The sequence below is a fragment of the Pyrenophora tritici-repentis genome, chromosome 10 (genome assembly GCF_003171515.1).
Source record: "Pyrenophora tritici-repentis strain M4 chromosome 10, whole genome shotgun sequence".
NCBI lineage: Eukaryota > Fungi > Ascomycota > Dothideomycetes > Pleosporales > Pleosporaceae > Pyrenophora > Pyrenophora tritici-repentis.
The window spans coordinates 3,597,251-3,616,007 of NC_089399.1; the positions used below are offsets into that span (position 1 = coordinate 3,597,251).

The 18,757-nt window shown below is 50.5% G+C and overlaps 7 protein-coding genes across 7 annotated transcripts; 5 read left to right on the top strand and 2 right to left on the bottom strand.

Moving 5' to 3' along the window:
* Positions 1-15: 15 nt before the first annotated feature.
* Positions 16-291, top strand: PtrM4_052090 (uncharacterized protein; the record flags this gene model as incomplete). The annotated part of the gene is made up of 1 exon (XM_066104943.1): positions 16-291. One exon carries the CDS (start codon positions 16-18, stop codon positions 289-291), a length of 276 nt encoding a protein of 91 aa, XP_065959507.1.
* A 261-nt stretch (positions 292-552) lies between these two features.
* Positions 553-1,410, top strand: PtrM4_052100 (uncharacterized protein; the record flags this gene model as incomplete). Its single annotated transcript, XM_066104944.1, has 1 exon — positions 553-1,410. The coding sequence occupies one exon, from the start codon at positions 553-555 to the stop codon at positions 1,408-1,410; it is 858 nt and encodes a 285-aa protein (XP_065959508.1).
* Positions 1,411-1,431: 21 nt separating this feature from the next.
* PtrM4_052110 (uncharacterized protein) lies at positions 1,432-1,740 on the top strand (the record flags this gene model as incomplete). Its single annotated transcript, XM_066104945.1, has 1 exon — positions 1,432-1,740. One exon carries the CDS (start codon positions 1,432-1,434, stop codon positions 1,738-1,740), a length of 309 nt encoding a protein of 102 aa, XP_065959509.1.
* A 575-nt stretch (positions 1,741-2,315) lies between these two features.
* Positions 2,316-7,183, top strand: PtrM4_052120 (zf-CCCH multi-domain protein; the record flags this gene model as incomplete). The annotated part of the gene is made up of 3 exons (XM_001936969.2): positions 2,316-2,429; positions 2,487-2,543; positions 2,603-7,183. The coding sequence occupies 3 exons, from the start codon at positions 2,316-2,318 to the stop codon at positions 7,181-7,183; spliced, it is 4,752 nt and encodes a 1,583-aa protein (XP_001937004.2).
* Positions 7,184-8,969: 1,786 nt separating this feature from the next.
* Positions 8,970-10,525, bottom strand: PtrM4_052130 (CtaA, protein required for cytochrome oxidase assembly; the record flags this gene model as incomplete). Its single annotated transcript, XM_001936971.2, has 2 exons — positions 8,970-10,104; positions 10,152-10,525. The coding sequence occupies 2 exons, from the start codon at positions 10,523-10,525 to the stop codon at positions 8,970-8,972; spliced, it is 1,509 nt and encodes a 502-aa protein (XP_001937006.1).
* Positions 10,526-10,959: 434 nt separating this feature from the next.
* PtrM4_052140 (Periplasmic protein TonB) lies at positions 10,960-13,814 on the top strand (the record flags this gene model as incomplete). Its single annotated transcript, XM_066104946.1, has 3 exons — positions 10,960-11,533; positions 11,582-13,744; positions 13,795-13,814. The coding sequence occupies 3 exons, from the start codon at positions 10,960-10,962 to the stop codon at positions 13,812-13,814; spliced, it is 2,757 nt and encodes a 918-aa protein (XP_065959510.1).
* Positions 13,815-18,519: 4,705 nt separating this feature from the next.
* On the bottom strand, positions 18,520-18,630 carry PtrM4_052150 (uncharacterized protein; the record flags this gene model as incomplete). Its single annotated transcript, XM_066104947.1, has 1 exon — positions 18,520-18,630. The coding sequence occupies one exon, from the start codon at positions 18,628-18,630 to the stop codon at positions 18,520-18,522; it is 111 nt and encodes a 36-aa protein (XP_065959511.1).
* Positions 18,631-18,757: the final 127 nt, after the last annotated feature.

Below are 18,757 nucleotides of genomic sequence, written 5' to 3' on the forward strand. Positions count from 1 at the left end.
CCTTGAAATCCAACCATGAGCCACATCTCCCGAACTACTGCCCCTGGCAGGCTCAGTCGCGTGGACAGCAAGTTCTCCCTCCTCAAGCAACGCATGAACACGTCGATTCGTTTCGCGCGAAGCGGAGATCAGAACGCGCACCAGACGTATACCGACACAATGCTTCGCCATAGCACCCACCGCCAGACTCTCACTGACAGGATGAGCGCACAGCGGCAGAAGTATCGCGAGCGCATTGCTCTCCAGCGACGCGGCCTCCAACACCCACCCGCGGAACGTAAGAAGTCATAATCTTTGAACAGTTATCGCCCACTACATCACCTCTCGGTGCGAGAGCGCCAGGGCTTTCAGCTGAAGCAGCAAATGACCGAGCGCGCCCATCGCTACGATAAGGCAATGACACTCTACAATGACACTGCGCAGAGTTATACCCTACTTCGACACCTCACTATGCTAATAAACTTCGCCCTCGTTTATCTCCTCAGTTCATATATTCGGAATAGCCAGACCGAGTTCGAGTCCCTTGCGAACAGCCTGTTCAATTGACTCGAGATGGCGGTCCCACACATCACAACATTGGGTCCGGGTTGCCTTCCAGTCAGCTGGTGCTGGGAGGCACTCGAGAAGCTCCACACCTACCTGCACACAGAGGTGGAGTATAGCCATATTCCGAACGAGTGGTCCAAGTACCGCAAGGGAATCGAAGAGCTCGCACGGATGGCGACACTTGTCACCAACAAGCCCGACGCGGTACTCGTCTCTAACGTGACCGCCATGAAACATGAACACGAGGGTACTTCCCCTATCCAACAACAAGACGTTGATATGCTGTCCACCATCTCCTCCATCATCATCATGGAAGACGAACACGAGGATGCTTCCCCTCCACAACAACAAGGTATTAACATATCGTCGAACACCGACATCTCCTCCATCACCGCCATCATATTTCCCGAGGATAGCTGTAGTATAGCGGGCACTACGGTGTCGGGTCCAGCTATGCCCCAAGCACACCCCGAGGATAGTTTGGAAGCCGTATCATCACATGATATGACTACTATTGGCGATGTGGCGTCGCCAAAGGAGCCTGAGTCCTTCACTACACATGATGTTTCATCACAGTCGTCGGCATCTAGCGGACCAGAAGCATCTACTACACCTGTCCAGTCGTTGCCAAAGACACCCGAGACTATCACTGCAAGTGGAATTCCACATCAGTCATCGACGATCACCGAGTCATTGGCACAGACTGTGCCCACGTCGCTGCCCAACCAAACCGTTAGTAAAGGCGCGATTCGGGCTCAAATTATGAATGACACCGGTCGGTTTGATGTCAACTCGATATCTAGCATGGAGGATTTGATCTTCGTGCTAACTCACCATCGTCATAACATCATCCGCATCGCATAGGCAAAGGCCCGTCGTGAAAAGATGATGGCTGGTTTCAAGATCAACGAGGTGGACATTGAATTCCTACTTCAATCTTGCCAGTACATGTTGGCCCACGCCAATGAACCATGGCTTGATACGAATGATCTGTATGAAAAGGCGAACAAATGGTGCGAAGACGAGATCACGGGTATGTGGCGACTGGAGACACAGCTTGAAGCTGAGGGCGGCAACCACCGACCCGAGGCGGTAAAGAAGCTTGAAGAAGAGGTGCACAAATTTTATTGGCTGTTCTACGTGCCGACAGTGAGAAAGGTAAAGCCGATAAGGAGGAGCATTCATGGCGGATAGGCGATTTGTTCTTTGTCTCTACTTTGTACATATGACTTTTGAGCTCCCATTGAGCTGACACAGTGTCTTGGATGTCTTTGTTTCTTGTCTTTTGCCCCTCAATCACGATACCAGTTCATAGAAAGAATGTTTTACGTCGAAACAACCCCCAAAATCCTTGATGTTACTCGCAAACTTGAAATGGTGAATGCCTTGGGTCACGTGGCGACTATAAACAACCTTTCCCTCACGGCCACCACTCAACGCCAAGACAGCGCCTGGCCCACGCCTGATCGATTTTACACGACGCGCTAATGATCTCCCCCGCCTACCCTATCACTGCACCCACTGCGCCCTTTGCACCCATCCGTTGCGCTTCCCCACTCCACATCAACCACGTGCTACTGGCAACGCGTTATTCGACTTTGACGTCACGCGCTAATCTCCCGCGTACCCATCACTCCCGTTCTTGCACATATATATTGCAGCTCCCCCCCCCTCCCCCACCCCACCCCCAAACTCATCCACACCCACACCCACACATACCTGGTCACCAGTTCCTGTTCAAGTGCGACATCGCCCAAACATCCCAGAGGATGTCGGGCATACCCCCCCTCCGCATCCCCTTCAAGGAAGGTTCCCCCAAGGGAGGTTATAAGCGCACTTATGCAGCCTACCTTGATCAAACTACCACTCCCACTGGTCACCATGTAAGTGCCCTCGTCCCATCCTCCTGTCCGCGCGACGCTGCTAATACTATTTATCAGAACATAGTCGCGGCATCATCCACACTAGCAGTTCCCCAGGGTCTTCGGACCGACAACGTAAGTCACTGTCATCGTTCATCATCTGAAGGCATGATATTGACAATGTCCCGTAATAGAAAACCTATCTCCCGTACCCTAATGGGTTAGACCCCGAACATGCTCGCAAGGCGCACGAGACGCCTGAGTTTCTCGCAAGGGCTTCTTACGCATATCGATTCCTAGGAAGCAGGCTTTGTAACAAGATTGCACATCTTGACACTATTCACCTCAACAAAGTGCGGAACAACAAACCGCTATCTCAGATACCTCGGCAGACACGGGCCAAAAGGTCGACGAAGGATAAGGTGGCGGAAATTGGCCAGCGTGTGGAGGCTTTTGTGCCCCTCTTTGATCCTCGAAAGGTTGCACCCACTGTGACTTCATGGTCCTCTACATCTACTATGGCAACCCCTCCCACGCCTTTTGAACCGGTCGATCTAATACCTCCCGTCACAACCTCTTCTACTCCTATCGGTGCAGATACGTCCACAATTTCTGTCGCAATCACCTCCGCATCTCCCTCTACATCTCCCTCCACATCCCCTCACGCTACCTCTCAGAATCCGACAACCCAGGCCATCACTACAATTTTCACTCCTGCGGCAGTTGATATTGAACAGGAGGTGCCGCTAACGACCACTGATATTACTGTCGAAGTGGACGATGAGAGCAGTTCTGGAAGCAACGTTGACGATGATACCGCTGTCTCCTTTGTAGAAGAGCCAACTGCCCAAGACCCTGCCGATATCGTGAAAGAAGATGGCAACAACTTCAAAGATAGTGGAATCTTTATGGAATTTCCTGAGTCTTTCGAGGTAGACGATGTTGAGGCAGTTGCGCAACAGTTGTCTAACTCTGTTGATGTGAGCGACGATGATTCGGTCACGCAACAGTCTCCAGCATCAGAGTCGAATGAACACATTTCTTCAGCCAGCAATGAAAATGGCAATGCTATTCTCGACAGCGTCGTTATGTTAGATGCTGTTGCTACCGTTGTTGCCGTCGAACCAACTTCCGATGATATCATCGACATACAAGAGGCCAGTCAGAGCAGCTTTGGCAGCAACATTGAGGATCTTTCAAGTACTCCGGAGTCTTTCGAAGCTCTCGATAACTTCATGAACCGTGTCGCACAACTCGAGTTTTATGAGGGTTCATTGGATGAGATACGGACTCGCCTTATGAACATCATAAAGGATCATGATGCCGAAGAACCTGAAGATGACAAACGCCCCACGAGGCGTATCTCCAAATGGTTTAAGAAATACATGGGCAACATCGCGGAAGTTTTTCTCCCCTTCGAATATAATCTGGACGAAGCCAATGGCTTCAAATCAGAATGGTTCAACCAGTCATGCTGGTCAAAACCCAAAGATTGCAGCAACTTGCTCCGCGCCCTTTTGTTGCTTGAATCCATGTTGGTCTGGTCATTTGAGAAGATCATCCACAAAGAGGACAAGCAAAAGGTCACGCGAGCACTTGGTCGAATTAGGAAAGGGTTCCCAGTGGAGGATCTATGCTTGGAAATGAATACTTCTTGCGATATCCGGAAAATCATCGACGAGAGGAATGCCCAGATCTGGAAGGCCGAGAATTCGAATGAGACTCGCAACAATCTCTTGGCAGCGAGCAAGCTCAACCCAACCGATATCTCGAAGCTGCTCATTCTTGCTGAACATGCACCGGGTGGTGATACTGAAGTCATGGGCACTCTTCGCATTATTCTTCGGAGAATCTGCGGTCTACTTCTCTACAACGGATCAGAGAGCGAGATTTGTCTTCCAGGATGGCCCAAAGTAGCTCGAAAGCCACCCAAGGCCCTCCACACTACGTCCACGTATGAGTTCCTGAAAGACTTGCAAGTCCAGAGTTTCGTCTCGGACTTTGAACACAAGTTCTCCGTCGTGGCCCAGCTGAATGGGCAAGCACTGGCAGATGTGAGGGTTGTACATTGTCTACCTTTGGTTCGCAAGGTTCTGCAAAATCTGACACTCTCCGAGGACGAATGCCGCTCCAAACTCCACAAGTTTTTCGATGTTGACTTCCCTATGTTGGGTAGTTCCAATATCAATGATATCTTGAAGGAGGGGCTGTACGACTATGCAACATTAGCACGACTTCTCGGTTACTTAACATGGCTGGATGCGCTGCTAGATCCTTTCCGCAACAATATTTTGGCCGAGGACGTGAGTTACCTGATACCTCAAATGCAAACGATCTGCAATGAGCGAGACAGAGTCATTACTCCCGAATTAGAGTTACAGTATCTGGAGATCCGGAAAGCCAATCCTGAGGCCAAGACAGCAGTGACTGAAACCGTTGATGAGGCATACAAAGTCTTCTACGAACATGTGAACAAGATTCGCAACTCCAACCGTTTGCGATCCGCATTGGCTAAATCGATCAATTTCGGAACAAGTCACGAGAAGGGCCTCACGAGGCTTATTTTGGCGATCGGGATGACTGCAGATCCTTGCGAAAACATTGATCTTGTAAGAGAAGTTCACGACACTTTGCAACACATCTGGAAGACTCTCATCTTCGGCGATTCTGGGTGCATTTCTGGAAGTGGAGGCGCTAGTGGTCTACCGAAGCGGGCAGATATGTCAGAGTATCTCGACGAGTTGTATCGAAAGCCCGGTGTCGGTAGCTGGGGTAGCTTCCTCGCCCACCTAGATGATCCTGATGTTGATATGATCAACACGATGCAGAGAGATGATTCCGTACAGCAGGATGATTCTGAGGTTATGATCCTCCAAATCTTTGACGAGTCTTCCCTGACGATCCCGGCTAATCAAGATGCTCAGGGAGTGCTTACACCCGAGAGCTACGAAAACGTCAACGTTGATCCCAACAAGAGTGAATTTGGCTTTTGGAGCTTTGATGAAGACAAGTTTCTAAAGTGGTCTAACATTCACATGACCTACTTGGACAACATCACTGCCTTGGTCACAGAGATACCGGAAGGTGGTCATAACGACAGATCTTTGCTCAGGCAGGTTTATTATCGCAACCGGACGTTTGAGCACATCGAATTGACTAGAAAACGCATTGCATTGTACCTGAACAGCCATCAACGTTCAGCTGCCATAGATGAAATGCTTTCGATACTTGATCATCGACAGAAGATGATGAACCAGATTCAACCTCGCGTCCAGCATCAGTCGGATCTCTCTAAGAGGCCGTGCCCGATGGTCAACACGCAGGAAGGCTGCAAAGACCGCGTAGCAGACGTATGCCAGTACAACCACGATAACGAAGGCAAACGTTGCAAGTCAGACCAGGAAGGCAAGGTTTGCAAGTTCAACGAAAAGAATAAGTGTTGTTACGTGCATCTCTCCCCCGAGGAGAAGTTGGCACAACAGGCGACTCAAGGTCCTTCCCAAGTCATATCTGGGAATTTCAACCGACCATGCCCGTACGTTAACAAGCCTGATAGCTGCGCTGGAGAACTCAACGGCGTCTGCTTGTTCTCCCACATGAACAAGGGTAAAGTGTGCAAGAACTTCGCCGAGGGCAGAATTTGCAAATTTGGCGATACCTGTAGCTTCATCCACCAGCAGGATCAGGCTTCTGGATATTCTCAAGCAACTGGTTCGATGTCCCCAGCTACAGACGGACCAAAGAGCGCAAAATATTTCAATGCTTGTTCGTTCGTGAACCGCCCGTCGGGATGTAACAAGGGAGATTTGTGTGCTTACGATCACTCGCTGCAGGGTGTCCTATGTCCGGTTCAGAACTGCTCTGGAACAGGATGTGTATACCTGCATAGCTCTAAGTCCCGTAAACACACCAATCCAAGCAACACGGCTGGTGGGTATGGGCAGATTCAGTCACCAGTAGCATCACAACAAGGCCAGCCGCTTCCCACACCGAGGACGCAGGGCTCGGGTCTCCAACAGCACATCAACACTCCTGAGCGCAAAGCTACCATGAAAGAACGCATCAAAGCAGAGCATACGAAAGTGCAATCCCGGCGCCAAACACCAGCTCCGAATGCACCTAAAGGCCCGCGAAGCATGCAGCAACAGACCGGGTCACTGAACTGGCAGCCGCAAACCCCACTTCCTCAGCAAGATGCCATCTCAAGCGGTGCTGCATCTCCATTTGGCCAATTCAACAGCTTTCAGGGATTCCAGAACACCCAGCCAAGTGGTGGCTTTGGGTCCTCCCGCGGCCGGCAGATTCAAACCCCTGCTGAAAGGTGGATCGCGTTCCAGAAAGACTGCGAGAAGACCTTCAGAAGTTCGAAAGCACGAAGCTCTAAAGCCTATGCAACTAGACGTGAGGGCCTCGCACCTCACAACAGCCGCGATGGCAACCAGTCATCTCAGCACAGCTATGGCGGCAACCACTCATCTACACTAGGAAATGTCGCATTCCAGCAGAGCAGCGGAAACAACCAAACTTTTGGACATGGCTACAACCCATTCCAACAGAGCCGCAACGGCAACCAATTCTTTGGGCAAGGAAATGCCGCATCCCAGCAAAACCGCGGAAGCAACCAGCCATTCGGTCATCGAAACCACGCAACTCAGCAGAACCGCAATGCTAACCAGTCCCAAGGCTTTAGCGCGAAACGCCCATGCGACGACGATGTAGAGATGACAGATGATGACATCCGCCCCAAGCGCTCTCGCGGCTGGCGCAAGCATTGATGCAGCCCTTTCATTCGACTACCCCGATCCTCATACCAAGTCGGGCGTCGAGGTCACCGCCACCATTCAACTTTGCGATCAGCGGAAATTGAGCTGGTAAGCTCCATGGAGGAATATCAAGTTGAAAAAAAATTAAGATAAAAAAGCGACTGTTGCTATCATTCCCCGCTAATCACAGCTACAAATCATCTCACGTAGCCAGCCTTGCTCGAAGGGGACGCCCTGAGAGCAAGGTGCCAGCATTCCGGGAGACGTCTCGGTATGTTAGGCGCGTGAAGATGAGGAGTGGCTGTGTATCTGTGGGGAGTCATAGGCAGTCGCACAAAAACACATGGAAAATGGGAGAAAGACAAAAAAATTTCAAAATGGGAGAAAGGCAAAAAACATTTCGAAATGAGAGAAAGACAGAAAGCATGTCAAAATGGGAGAAAGACAAAAGAAGATCAGTATGGGAGACAGACCAAACGAATCAGGTGAAGATGGAAAAGAAACAAAAGCAGGCGACTGTGGGAAACATGGAAAACCCTGAGACGGCGGCAGAGATAAGAAAGATGTGGAAGGCATCAAAAGCATCACAAAGCGAAAAGATGTGAGAATGGGCAACATGGGAAAAAGATGGGAACCACTAAGATGAAAAGGAAGGAAGTGGCAAAGGCAAAAACACGGGGAAATCGGACAATCACAACAGGACAGGGAGAATGCGGAGGACGAAACCAGTGGGGAATCACCAAACACAACAAAAAACAAAAGACGGGGACTACGAAGAACAAAAAACCAAAAACACACCAAAGACAAAAAGATGGGGACTATGAAGGACAAAAACCAAAACATACCAAAGACCAAAAGGCGGGGACTACGGAGCACAAAACAATCAGGACTACGAAGAAAAAAAGCTGGGGACTACGAAGGTCAAAAACACAACAACATACCAAAAAGCGATGGAGAGGAGCAACGAAACAGAAGAAACAAAAACAACAGAAAGAGCGGAGAGTCCTGCTCAGACTCATCACCCCGCAAGCACCACAACAGGTGCAAACCAAAGACAAAAAAACACAAAAACCTGAACCAAACCAAACAACCACCTACCACACCATTCCACAAAAAACCTCTACCACCAAACTTTTCGACCTCTTCGCTCACCTCACAAACGACACGAGTTTCACAATTACCTACTCTCGTCAACACGCCAACTAAACGCCACAACACCAAAAAACATACGAATTTTCGCCCAAAATTCCACACGAATACGCCAAGTGCTTAAACTCTCAAAAACTCAAACGCACTCAACCGGTTCCAACAAAGGAACCTCTTAGCCTTACCTCACACAAACAACAACAACAACAACAACAACAGACCACCAGAGTTCAAAAGTTCAAAAAAATCAAACATCGTTTCCAACCAGCCAGCCAGTCGGCTAGCCAGGTAGCGGGTCTGCGAGGTTCCTGTTATTTCATTGTTCTCATTCTTCCATTTCTTGATTGCGTTCGGCAAGGTTTACTTCCATGACGACGGAGAGTCCTTTCTGAGACAGATACCCACTCCGTCTACAAGCGTGCATTGTTTCCTTGCATTCATATCATTCCAGGCGTTTTGCATGAGCTCAGTCGCGTCCGTCGACGAAGAGAGAGAGAGAAGGGTTGGAAAAAGTGGAGGATTTCCTACATGCTGCATATCTTCTTGATCTCTTTCTAATATACAAAGTTCAAAAATGCAATTGGTTCTTCTATATCTATCGTACAAAGTATTCACGTGAATGTAAGTGGTGTGTGAGTGATGCGATGCGATGCTACAATGCTTTCTCGGCTGCCTTTGCGGCTTCGAGACGCGAGTGGATGTGTGGGGTAGCCTGGGTTCTAGCAGCGTGCGGCTTCATGATCTGACGCAGTATGGCTCGTCGAGGCAGAGTGATCCTGCTGAAGAGGACAACCGCGCCGGTCAAGAGGGCGAGAGCTCCAGCTTGATGGGCGGAAGCTAGCCATGTGGGGACCATGTAGATGAGTGTGCTGATACCGAGGGTGACCTGTAGAGTTACCAAATGGACCATACCCTGGACGCCTTTGTTAGCTTCCTTTGGTAGTTTTGCGCGCACGCCTTTGGCAAAGCGGGTGTAGGCAAAGAGAGACATGATGGCAGTGAACGTGGTGGTGGCGAGGATGCGGTGGTCGAGCTGAACGAAAGAAGGGTTCTCAAGCATGTTGCGCCAAACTAGATCTGACTGATCAGGGACGTGGCTGTAGAAGGGGTCCAACAGCTCCTTCTTGGGCGGTGCTAGTCCAAGGCCCATCCATGGGAATTCGTTGTAGATCAGACCAGCATCGAGACCGGCGACAAGGGCACCAGAGAGGGCAGTGGTGAAGACAAGGAGAGTAAGACCAACGACAGAGCCTCTAAAGACACGGAGAGCGGGGTGCTGCAGCGCTTTGATAGTTTCGGCAGCTTCGGCGGGGTCCGCTAGCATGCGGTGTTCTTTGAGGATGGAGAGACCAGTGAGGACCATGGAGCAGTAGACAGCAAAAGCAGTGCCAAGATGAGCAGTCAATCGATACTGGCTGACACGTGGGTGGCTGCCGGGTTCGAAGAGGTCGTCCTTGAGCCCGCTCTTGACCATCCACCAGCCAATGGCGCCCTGGAAGCCAATCATGCCGCAAATACCAACGAGCTTCCATGCGACCGCCGGTGCAACTCTACGACGGGCGATGAAGTAAGCAGTGGGCAGGAGGAAAGTAACACCGATGACGCGACCCCATAGTCGATGAGCCCATTCCATAAAGTAGATTTGCTTGAAGTCGGCCATGTCCATACCAGAGTTGAGTTGTGCAAACTCAGGCGAAGATTTGTATTTTGTAAACTCGCTATCCCACTCGGCCTGGCTCATTGGCCATAGTGAGCCAGTGACGGGACGCCATTCGGTGATGCTCAGCCTGAGAAACTTAGCAGGTGCGAGGGATGAGGTGTTGGTCGTGCCTACCCTGACTCTGTGAGTCGAGTCAAGCCTCCAAAGACGACTATACCAAAAACGCTCGCAGCACTACCCAGCAGCCAGTATGCGACGCTCTTGGAGCTGGTATTTGGGAAGGTACTCGATTTTCCCTTAGTCGTGGCTACCTCTTCCGCCAGTATGACTCTCCCCGCATTCGACGCATCAATAGTGGCGCTGTTCCGCAACGGCTGGGTCGATTTCCATCTCACCGATTGCAAGACAGAGGGTCGGGACGAAGATCGTGGAGCGGAGACGGCAGATCGAATCGGCGAGTTGAGGCATGGTCTGGATACGAATAGGCGGCGCGAGAGTCGAGGTGCAGCACTCCGCAGCTGCGGGAATGCTTGGAATACTGAAGCCATGGCAGCAACCTCTGGCAGGGAGGAAAGAACGACTCAAGTGATCATGTCATTGACTTTGGCTTTTCGGTGGTTCGCCGGCGGGACGCCAAGCAAAGATCCCTGCATATCGCAGGTTGACAGGCGGAAGCGACGTCCAGCGCCCGACCCACTCCGCATCACCGCAACTGCATCACCGGACCCTTCATAGTGAAGATCGCCGTTGGCCAGCACGACAGCGTGATGCACCCAGCCTCGACTCGTGATTTTTTGCCATCTTCTCCGCCGCTCCCTATGTGCGACTTTTATCATTTTCACCTGTGTGCGTGACCTTGTCGTCCCTCCAAATTCTCCGGCTTTGACTGGTTCTTTTTCCATCTCATCCAGGGCGTATTTGTCGCAAACACACCGACCAAACTTCACCCCCCATGTACTTCAAACCCAGCATATAGCATAGCATGGACTCCGCTCATCAGCCGCCCACTACCCACGCGAGCAGCAACATCGAGCATGAAGACCAAGCGCAGATTGGTGGGCTGAATCGCAGCGGGACATGGGCCTCAGGCGAGAGTCAGCGTGCAGAAGGAGGCGTAGGCGCAAGCTCGAGTAGCACCCCCTACGTCAGTCTCTTCTCGCCAGACATACCCGCCTTGCCTCCCTCTGAACCCCCCGAGCCCGTTGGCAGTAGTCGTGGAACGCATGCGAGTCATATCAGGTCTCTCAGTTATTCGCGTTCCATGCCCTCGCTAGCGAACCATGTAAACATGGCCAAGCGACCGGCAAGACAGCACGCCTCGGACGAGCGCGCGCCCATCGTCCAACTGCAGACGCAGATTGATCGGGCCCAGAAGAGCGCCGACGACCCAACTACACCACTCGAGGAACAGGGAAGGCGGCGCACCACTTTGGACCTGATGCGCTCAGAGCATGCTGTCCGTACCGACATAAGCAGACTGTTCAGCGAAAGCGCTGCCGTATCAGGGTCAAGAGCGCCGTCCTACAACAATGCGACAGGCCCGCTCTACCTGCGAGGTAATTTCTTCAACACAGATTGAGCAGGGCAAAGGCTAACATTGTCAGCTTCAGGCGAAGCAATACCCCTCCCCGACCACCTCTACACTCGCGGACTGCTCGAAGGACGCCATTCCGACATCACCATTATAGCATTTGGCCAGCGATATCCCCTGCACCGTCTCATCCTCGACCGCGCCCCCTTCTTCACCACCGCTCTCTCCGAGCCATGGCTCGAAAGCCAGTCCAAGGAGGTTGTTCTGCATCCCGAGGAGATCGACTCCAGTATAACACAAGCCTCGTTTGAACTGGCCATACGGAAACTCTATGGCGTCGACATTTCGAAAGAGTCGGATGCGGAAGCTATTGGCCTGTTCGCGACGGGTTGTTGGTTGGAGATGCAGGACCTGATTGACTCGGCGATCGAATCTATCCTGAGACAGATGGCCCCGGAAACGCTTGCCTATCTTATCCGACTCGTCACATCCAACTACTACGGAAGATCTGGCGACCGCATACTCGAGTCTGCAAAGGCTATGCTCAGCAGGAATGGCTGGGAGATGCCAATCAAGTACTGGGACGACATGCCGGGTGACATCATCCGTGAGCTCGTAGGGTCGGACGGCTTCTTCGTTCACAGCGAATGGGATAGATGGGTACTTTCCAAGCGCCTTCTCGACCGTCGTCTACGACATGCTGCTGTTGAGGCTGGCCTGATGTTGCGTGGCCAGAAGCCTATCCCCCAGGCACCCAACTCTCTCCGCTTGATGGCCGTTCGCTTTGACGGTGTCTATCGTCAGAACGCCCTGACAACTGCAAACTCTTCATCAGATGCGCAGGCAGACTGGCTCACTCTCTATACCCTACCGGACGTTGAGCGCATACTCGTGCTGCTGGATGAAGGTATACACTACATTCACATGGAATATGAGCAGCTTGAGTTTATTAGGAACGCTCGTGACGTGTTCGGACTGCCGGTCATGCCTGAGAGAGTCATCTCCAACGCTTTGTGGCAGCAGCTCGCTCTCCGTCAGAGGGTGCTCAACACTGATGAGTCTGCTCAGGAGCTAGGCCTATGCCAGACACCTCCGGCGCCCGAAGCAGGCAATGCTGCGACAAAGAGTGGGAGCGAAATGACAGTCAAAGGAAAGCAGGTCGAGACGAAAGCTGAAGTTGACGGCGATATCGAGTCGGATAGCTGGGATGGTAATGGCAAGCCGCGCAAGTTCTGGATACCCAGCTCTGACTGCAACATCGTCCTTGGCAACGGTGCTGATCCTGTCGTCACTACGTCCAACTCTTTCCAGCGCCATGCGTCGCGTCTATCTGCCACCATACAGCCAGAGGACGCACAATGGGCTACCGACTTTGCCTCTACTCCGTCAACCTTGACTAACCCAAATACCCGTATGGACTTTGCACCGCGTCCTATCTCCGCCGGTGGTGGCAATGCCGGACAACCCAAGCCCATTGCTTATACCGAGTTTCCGCCCTTCCGCTTCTCTGCCGAGTTCCCGAACCCGCGTTTCCTAAAAGAGAAAAAGCGTGTATACTCAAGGACAGTATCCTATGCAGGCTCTCTATGGAACATCTACATTCAAAAGGTTCGCTCTGCTAAGAATGTTCAGCTCGGTGTTTACTTGCACCGGGCGAAGGAACGAGAAGTGGAAGAGAGCAGTCATTCCAGTACTCTAATACAGCAGAGCAATGGATCGGTCGATGAACGTATCGGTCAATTGGAGCGAGAGGTACTAATGCGAGGCGATCGACGGGATCGACGACGCAGCACTCGCGTCCCGTTCATGGATCCTGCGGCCGAGGAAGATACATCTGGAAGCGGTGGTGATCCCGACCCTACCATGGGCTCTCCCGGTCTACGAAACCCACTGTTCTCTACCAGTAATCTAGGCCGTCACCGCGCCAGCCACATCCCTTCTTTACCCACCCGCGGCATCTCACAATGGGGCTTCCAGAACCTTAACTCCCCCTCGCCTCAAGACGCAGACACCGCAGACTCACCCTCCTTCGCCCACGCCCCTTACTCCCCCTCCGAACACGAATCCGACACCTCCGACAACGACGAGTCGGACGCAGCCGCCTACGCCAACCCGTCCCTCGCCTCCCGCGCACAGCGCAGAACCCGTCCCGTCATCCCCGCCCTACCCCCCTACGTCGACGGCCGTCCTACAATCAAAACCTACTTCAAAATTTACAGCCCCTCCAAGGGCGGACGTATGCTGAGTATCTACGAAAGCGCACCCGATCGCTTCAACTTCAGTCAGAGTTGGGGCTGGAAGAGTAGCACGCTTATGCTGGATGAGATTACTATTAGTGGTGGTGCTGGTGGCGGTGATGATACCCTGGCGGATGCTAATCCGGCCGCGAGTAAGAAGACGGATGGGAAATTGAGGTTTATGGTTGTTATTGGGAATTTGTGATGGTGTTTTTCTTGTTCTCTTTTCGGTTCTTTCGGTACAGTTGGAGGTGTGGTAAAGAATGGGATGGGATGGGCGCTGTGCTTGGTATGCGTGGCTGGGGTGTTATAGTATAGGGGGTGATGATATGGGCCCTCATGGTATGATGGGACGGTCGCTAGAGCTACTTACTTCTACTACGCTATCTATGATGATGACTTTTCGTACAATACTCTAATCAATGTTGTGTTGTACTTGCTGCCCGTTGTCTTGGCGTTGACGAGAATCGGCTCCACTTTCCTTCCTTCGTGCTTTCAGCTCTTGCCTCGCCTTTCTATCTCAACATTGCTGCTACAGATTTTTTCTACATCATTCCATCCCGCTTTAACCTGACACAGACCGGTAATCTGGTTTGCATCATGTTGTTATGATATCAGACGATAAGACTTCGGCAATCATGGTGCTCGTGTGGAGTTGAACCGTATGATCAGAAAATTTGGCAATTCAGCGTCACGAATCACCCTGTAGCATCACTCTTGTTGGCGTACAAGTTTGTTTCGCAACTATAAGCTTGATAGCTCGCGCGCGCAAGATAATATATCAGCCTCAAACTCGCATATCGCACGACACAGATTTGCATGCCTGCTTCCTAATGAGAGGCTGGCTGACAGGGGTCGGGGTGGCGGATGCAGGTATGAGGCACAGCCATCTAGGCAGTAGGCAGCGTTTATCTTGATTGAATAGCCCCGCATCTTGAATGTCTCGTGTTTGTTTCTTGGATTTTTAACTCGAGAGTCTGCGGCGTGCTCTTTTTTTTTCTCTTTTTTACGCTAGTTACGGACACGCACGGGGAGGCAAGCGCGCGATATGACGGACGGCGGAGAAATCGAGAATGGGGCAAGAGATGGAGTGGTGCGCGTGGAGGGGGCCAGTGGGAATGCTGGGGAAGGGCGGATTGCTGTTAACTCTCGTGGAGTATTCGACGGTTCATGGCCACCCTGGCCACGGTTGACCCAGCGTGATTCTGAGACTCTTGGAGAGAAGGCGTACACTACACCTGTATCTCGTGGGATCTTTAGAGATGTTGATGCAACACGCGGAGGACTTTGCAGGTTTTGCAGATCAATTTCGGCTGACCGTACAACCCCATTGCTGTATTACAACGATTGGAAAGATATGAAGGATTCGGCCTCGCAAGGCTGTTCTCTGTGCCATTTTGCCATTACAGAGGTCTTGGAGGGAAGATTTGAGTTCTTGCCTCGGTCAGCGATAGGTGAGCAGCCTGCGTGTGAAGGATCTATCGTGTCTGCTTCATCCACGATGTTTGACATGCTTACCCTGGACCTGAAATACAAGGTTCCAGTTCCATCTTCTGCAAAAACGGTACTGGGAATGTCTACGAAAGTCCCTACCGAATTACCTGATGAGGGGATCACCACGTACGGTAATCTGATGATCTACCTGGCCAAAACATCGCTACTACGTAAGTTATGTCCACAAACGACTGTTCCAATGACGTTTGTGGTATACATAGCATCCGATACCCCTCCTAGAGTTGATACGACCGGTAACACTAGGGATGCTCTACCGCAAGCTAAAGCCTGGCTGACTAGGTGTACGCAATCACACCCACGATGTAAAAGAACACTAGGTTTCCTGTCTACAAGGCTGGTTTCGACGAAACTTTCTAGTCCCCGGCTATGTATCGGCGACAATCTATTAAACGTACGGCACTATGCTACTTTAAGTCACTGTTGGGGTCAAAGTTCGTTTACTACGTTGACAACCGATGCAATTAGCTCTTTTAAAACCGAGATTCCAGCAAGTGCTCTTTCAAGTTCTATCAAAGATGCAATAGAAATAGCGGCTACTCTCGATATTTTCTATATTTGGATCGATACACGGTACGACTGGAATTATTTCATAGAAACAGCCTCAGTCATATATTACCTTATTCGGTTCGCTTTAAACCTAACTAAAAGGTGATATAGCTAACTTACTGTAGTAAGTACCTACAGTGCACTTTTATCCAAAAATCAAGATCCCGTCAAGGCCAAAAAAATCTACCTAACCACTTATACTCCCTCACAGTATACATCGTCCAGGATGATCCACATGACTGGGCACGAGAAGCGTCACTAATGAGTTCTGTATACGGAGGCTCGACGATCAACATCGCAGCTACGGGCGCAATCGACGGAACCGTTGGTTGCTTCTTTGATCGAAAACCTTTCTGGAGAGGACACTATATAGTCCAAATCGAAGGTCAACCGATATATTGTAGTTTAGATCGATGGCTCGGTTGCCGAAGTGGACGCAATGATGATTCTTCACGATTATTACGCCGTGGCTGGGCATTATAAGAACGGATTCTTTCACCAAGAACCCTACACTTCAATAAGTCAGAAGTGGTTTGTCAATGCAACACTCTCTTTGCATGTGAAACCTTTCCCAATGAGTTGTCTATTAATAAACACGATGAAAACGTTGATGTGCGAACACTTGAAAACATCAACTGGCAAAGGATCATTGAAGAATACTGTGGTGTAGTAACTTGTCACGTGTTCGGCGTTAGGTAATCGGCGCTAGGGCTGAGTATTTTAGGGCAACTCCGCGTGGAGGAGCTCGACATCAGGGATCGTACACCATTCTTAATACTACCGTTCATTGTTCGGATACCTTCTTGTTCTCTACTCTCTACCGATTGCGGGTCGGCAGCCTCTCTTCTGACTATTGAGGCTATCCCTCTACCACAATACACAAAGATGAGTTTTACATTTCCAAAGGACAGGCTAGTTGCCCTTTCAGGAATTGCAAGAAACGTACACGATCAGACTGGTGACCAATACGTGGCAGGGCTATGGAGAAGTAAACTAGAGCAACAGCCTTGTTGGTACAATCAAGATGATTCTCTTGACACAAGACTACAGAGAGATTTTGATGATTACATCTCTCCATCATGGTCTTGGGCCCAGATAAACAGACTCCGCAACAATCAATCGGATCGGCATGATTGATTCCTATCTAGGTTAAAGGCTGCCTAATAAAGTAACTCTTTAACCTATATAGGAATCAATCATGTCGATCGATTGATTGTTGCGGAGTCTGCAGATAAAGGGTAGAATTGAACCCGACAAAGCCGGATTCTTCGACAGCTCTCTATACTCCCAAGTTAGGGATTATCTTCGAACGCCAAATCGCTGCATCGATGTTCTATATGCCCAAGTATTGCGTGTCCACATCGAGGCCAGCGGACCCGATCTTTTCGGACAAGTCATTTCCGGCACACTGCGCCTTAGTTGCAGCCTCATATCACGGGCTACAATATACGGACACACAGCAGGTGATCGTATGCCTGGGCTATGGTGGGATTTGATCAATGGCGACACAATGGTTTCTGGTTCCGCCCGTCTCCATGACAAACGATGCATGTGCGACATCTACCAAGATTCGGAGCGTCATCACAGTCTTCCAAACGACTATTCACTTGGCTACGACGTTTACGTGGTACCCATATGGAGGTGGTGGGTTCTAGGGATGAGGTGTCTTCTGCTCATTCCCGTGGCTGGACGAAAAGGTACTTATAGCAGAGTTGGTGTGCTTCGGGTAGGTCCGGAGAGAGAGCCACTGGGAACGGAGCCACCATATTTTGGGTACGATGCTATCTCAGACTTGGAAGACATGGTGCGAGAGCATCGGGACGATTTGGACCAGAAGAGTATATCGAGCTCATACGGGATGACCCAGACGATCCCCGATATGTTATTGATATCATCTGAGGTGGATCGCTAAGTGCCGAAATCAGCGACTTGGTTCGCTGTGCTGTGGTACGTGCTGGATCGAGGCATTTCAGGTGAGACAAGGTCTCTTTACGTCCGAGGGATATATCTAACGAATGAAAAGATTCACAGGCAAACACGCTGTATCGGCAATCGCCCTTTTGGTCAGTAGTAGATAGCTGGGGTGTATATAGCGAAAGGATGCGGAGGGGCTCGGTGGTGGTCCGTGCAGTAGGTGGAGGGGTAGTACTACTCCTGGTACCCACCCCTTGTTACCTCACTCTCACGATTGGCGCGCTTAGTTTTGGCTATTTAGTATATGAATTTCATCTATTTCTTTGAAAGATTCTATATTTACGAAACAAGGATTCAACAAGCTTCTATAAGAATGGCATCATCGCAAAGATCTACTCATAACGAGTACCCGGAAGCGACTAACGAAATCAAAAAACAACTCATCGACTATACCTTGAATGCTCTGGGGTGCAACAGTTGGATGAAGAAGTTTCGCACCCACAAAAGTATCAAACGCGCAGAGGGTAAATCATCTACTAACCAAAATACCCCCGACCACTACCCAGCTGTCCAAATTCCCTCCCTTCCCTCACAGGAGCTAACACAACAGCAAGAAAAAACCCAAAACACCACTTGCTCTCGCTCTCCACCAAGCAAAAAGCCATCATCGAACACTGCCAAGTCACCAAACAGCTCGTAGTACCAACCCTCGTCACAGCGTTAGGCTGAGTGAAAAGAATTGTCAACGAGAGTATCTGGCTAGACTACGAATGCTTCCGCGAAGGTGAAACGATTCCCGCTAACATTCACTTGGCTGTATATTAAGCTTTGCGGTGTTTACATTTTTATGCTTCTGGTGCTTAACTGCATTAAAGATTGAGCACGAAGCTAAGTTGTTTATTATGATCATGGCGAAGGGAAAAGGGAAGGGAGATGGGAAGGTTTGAGGACTGTGAGATGGATGGATGAGGGAAATGTTCTTGGATGTGTCTGCTTGATGTAAACCGTAAGCATTGGATTAAGCTTTTCGGTAGTTG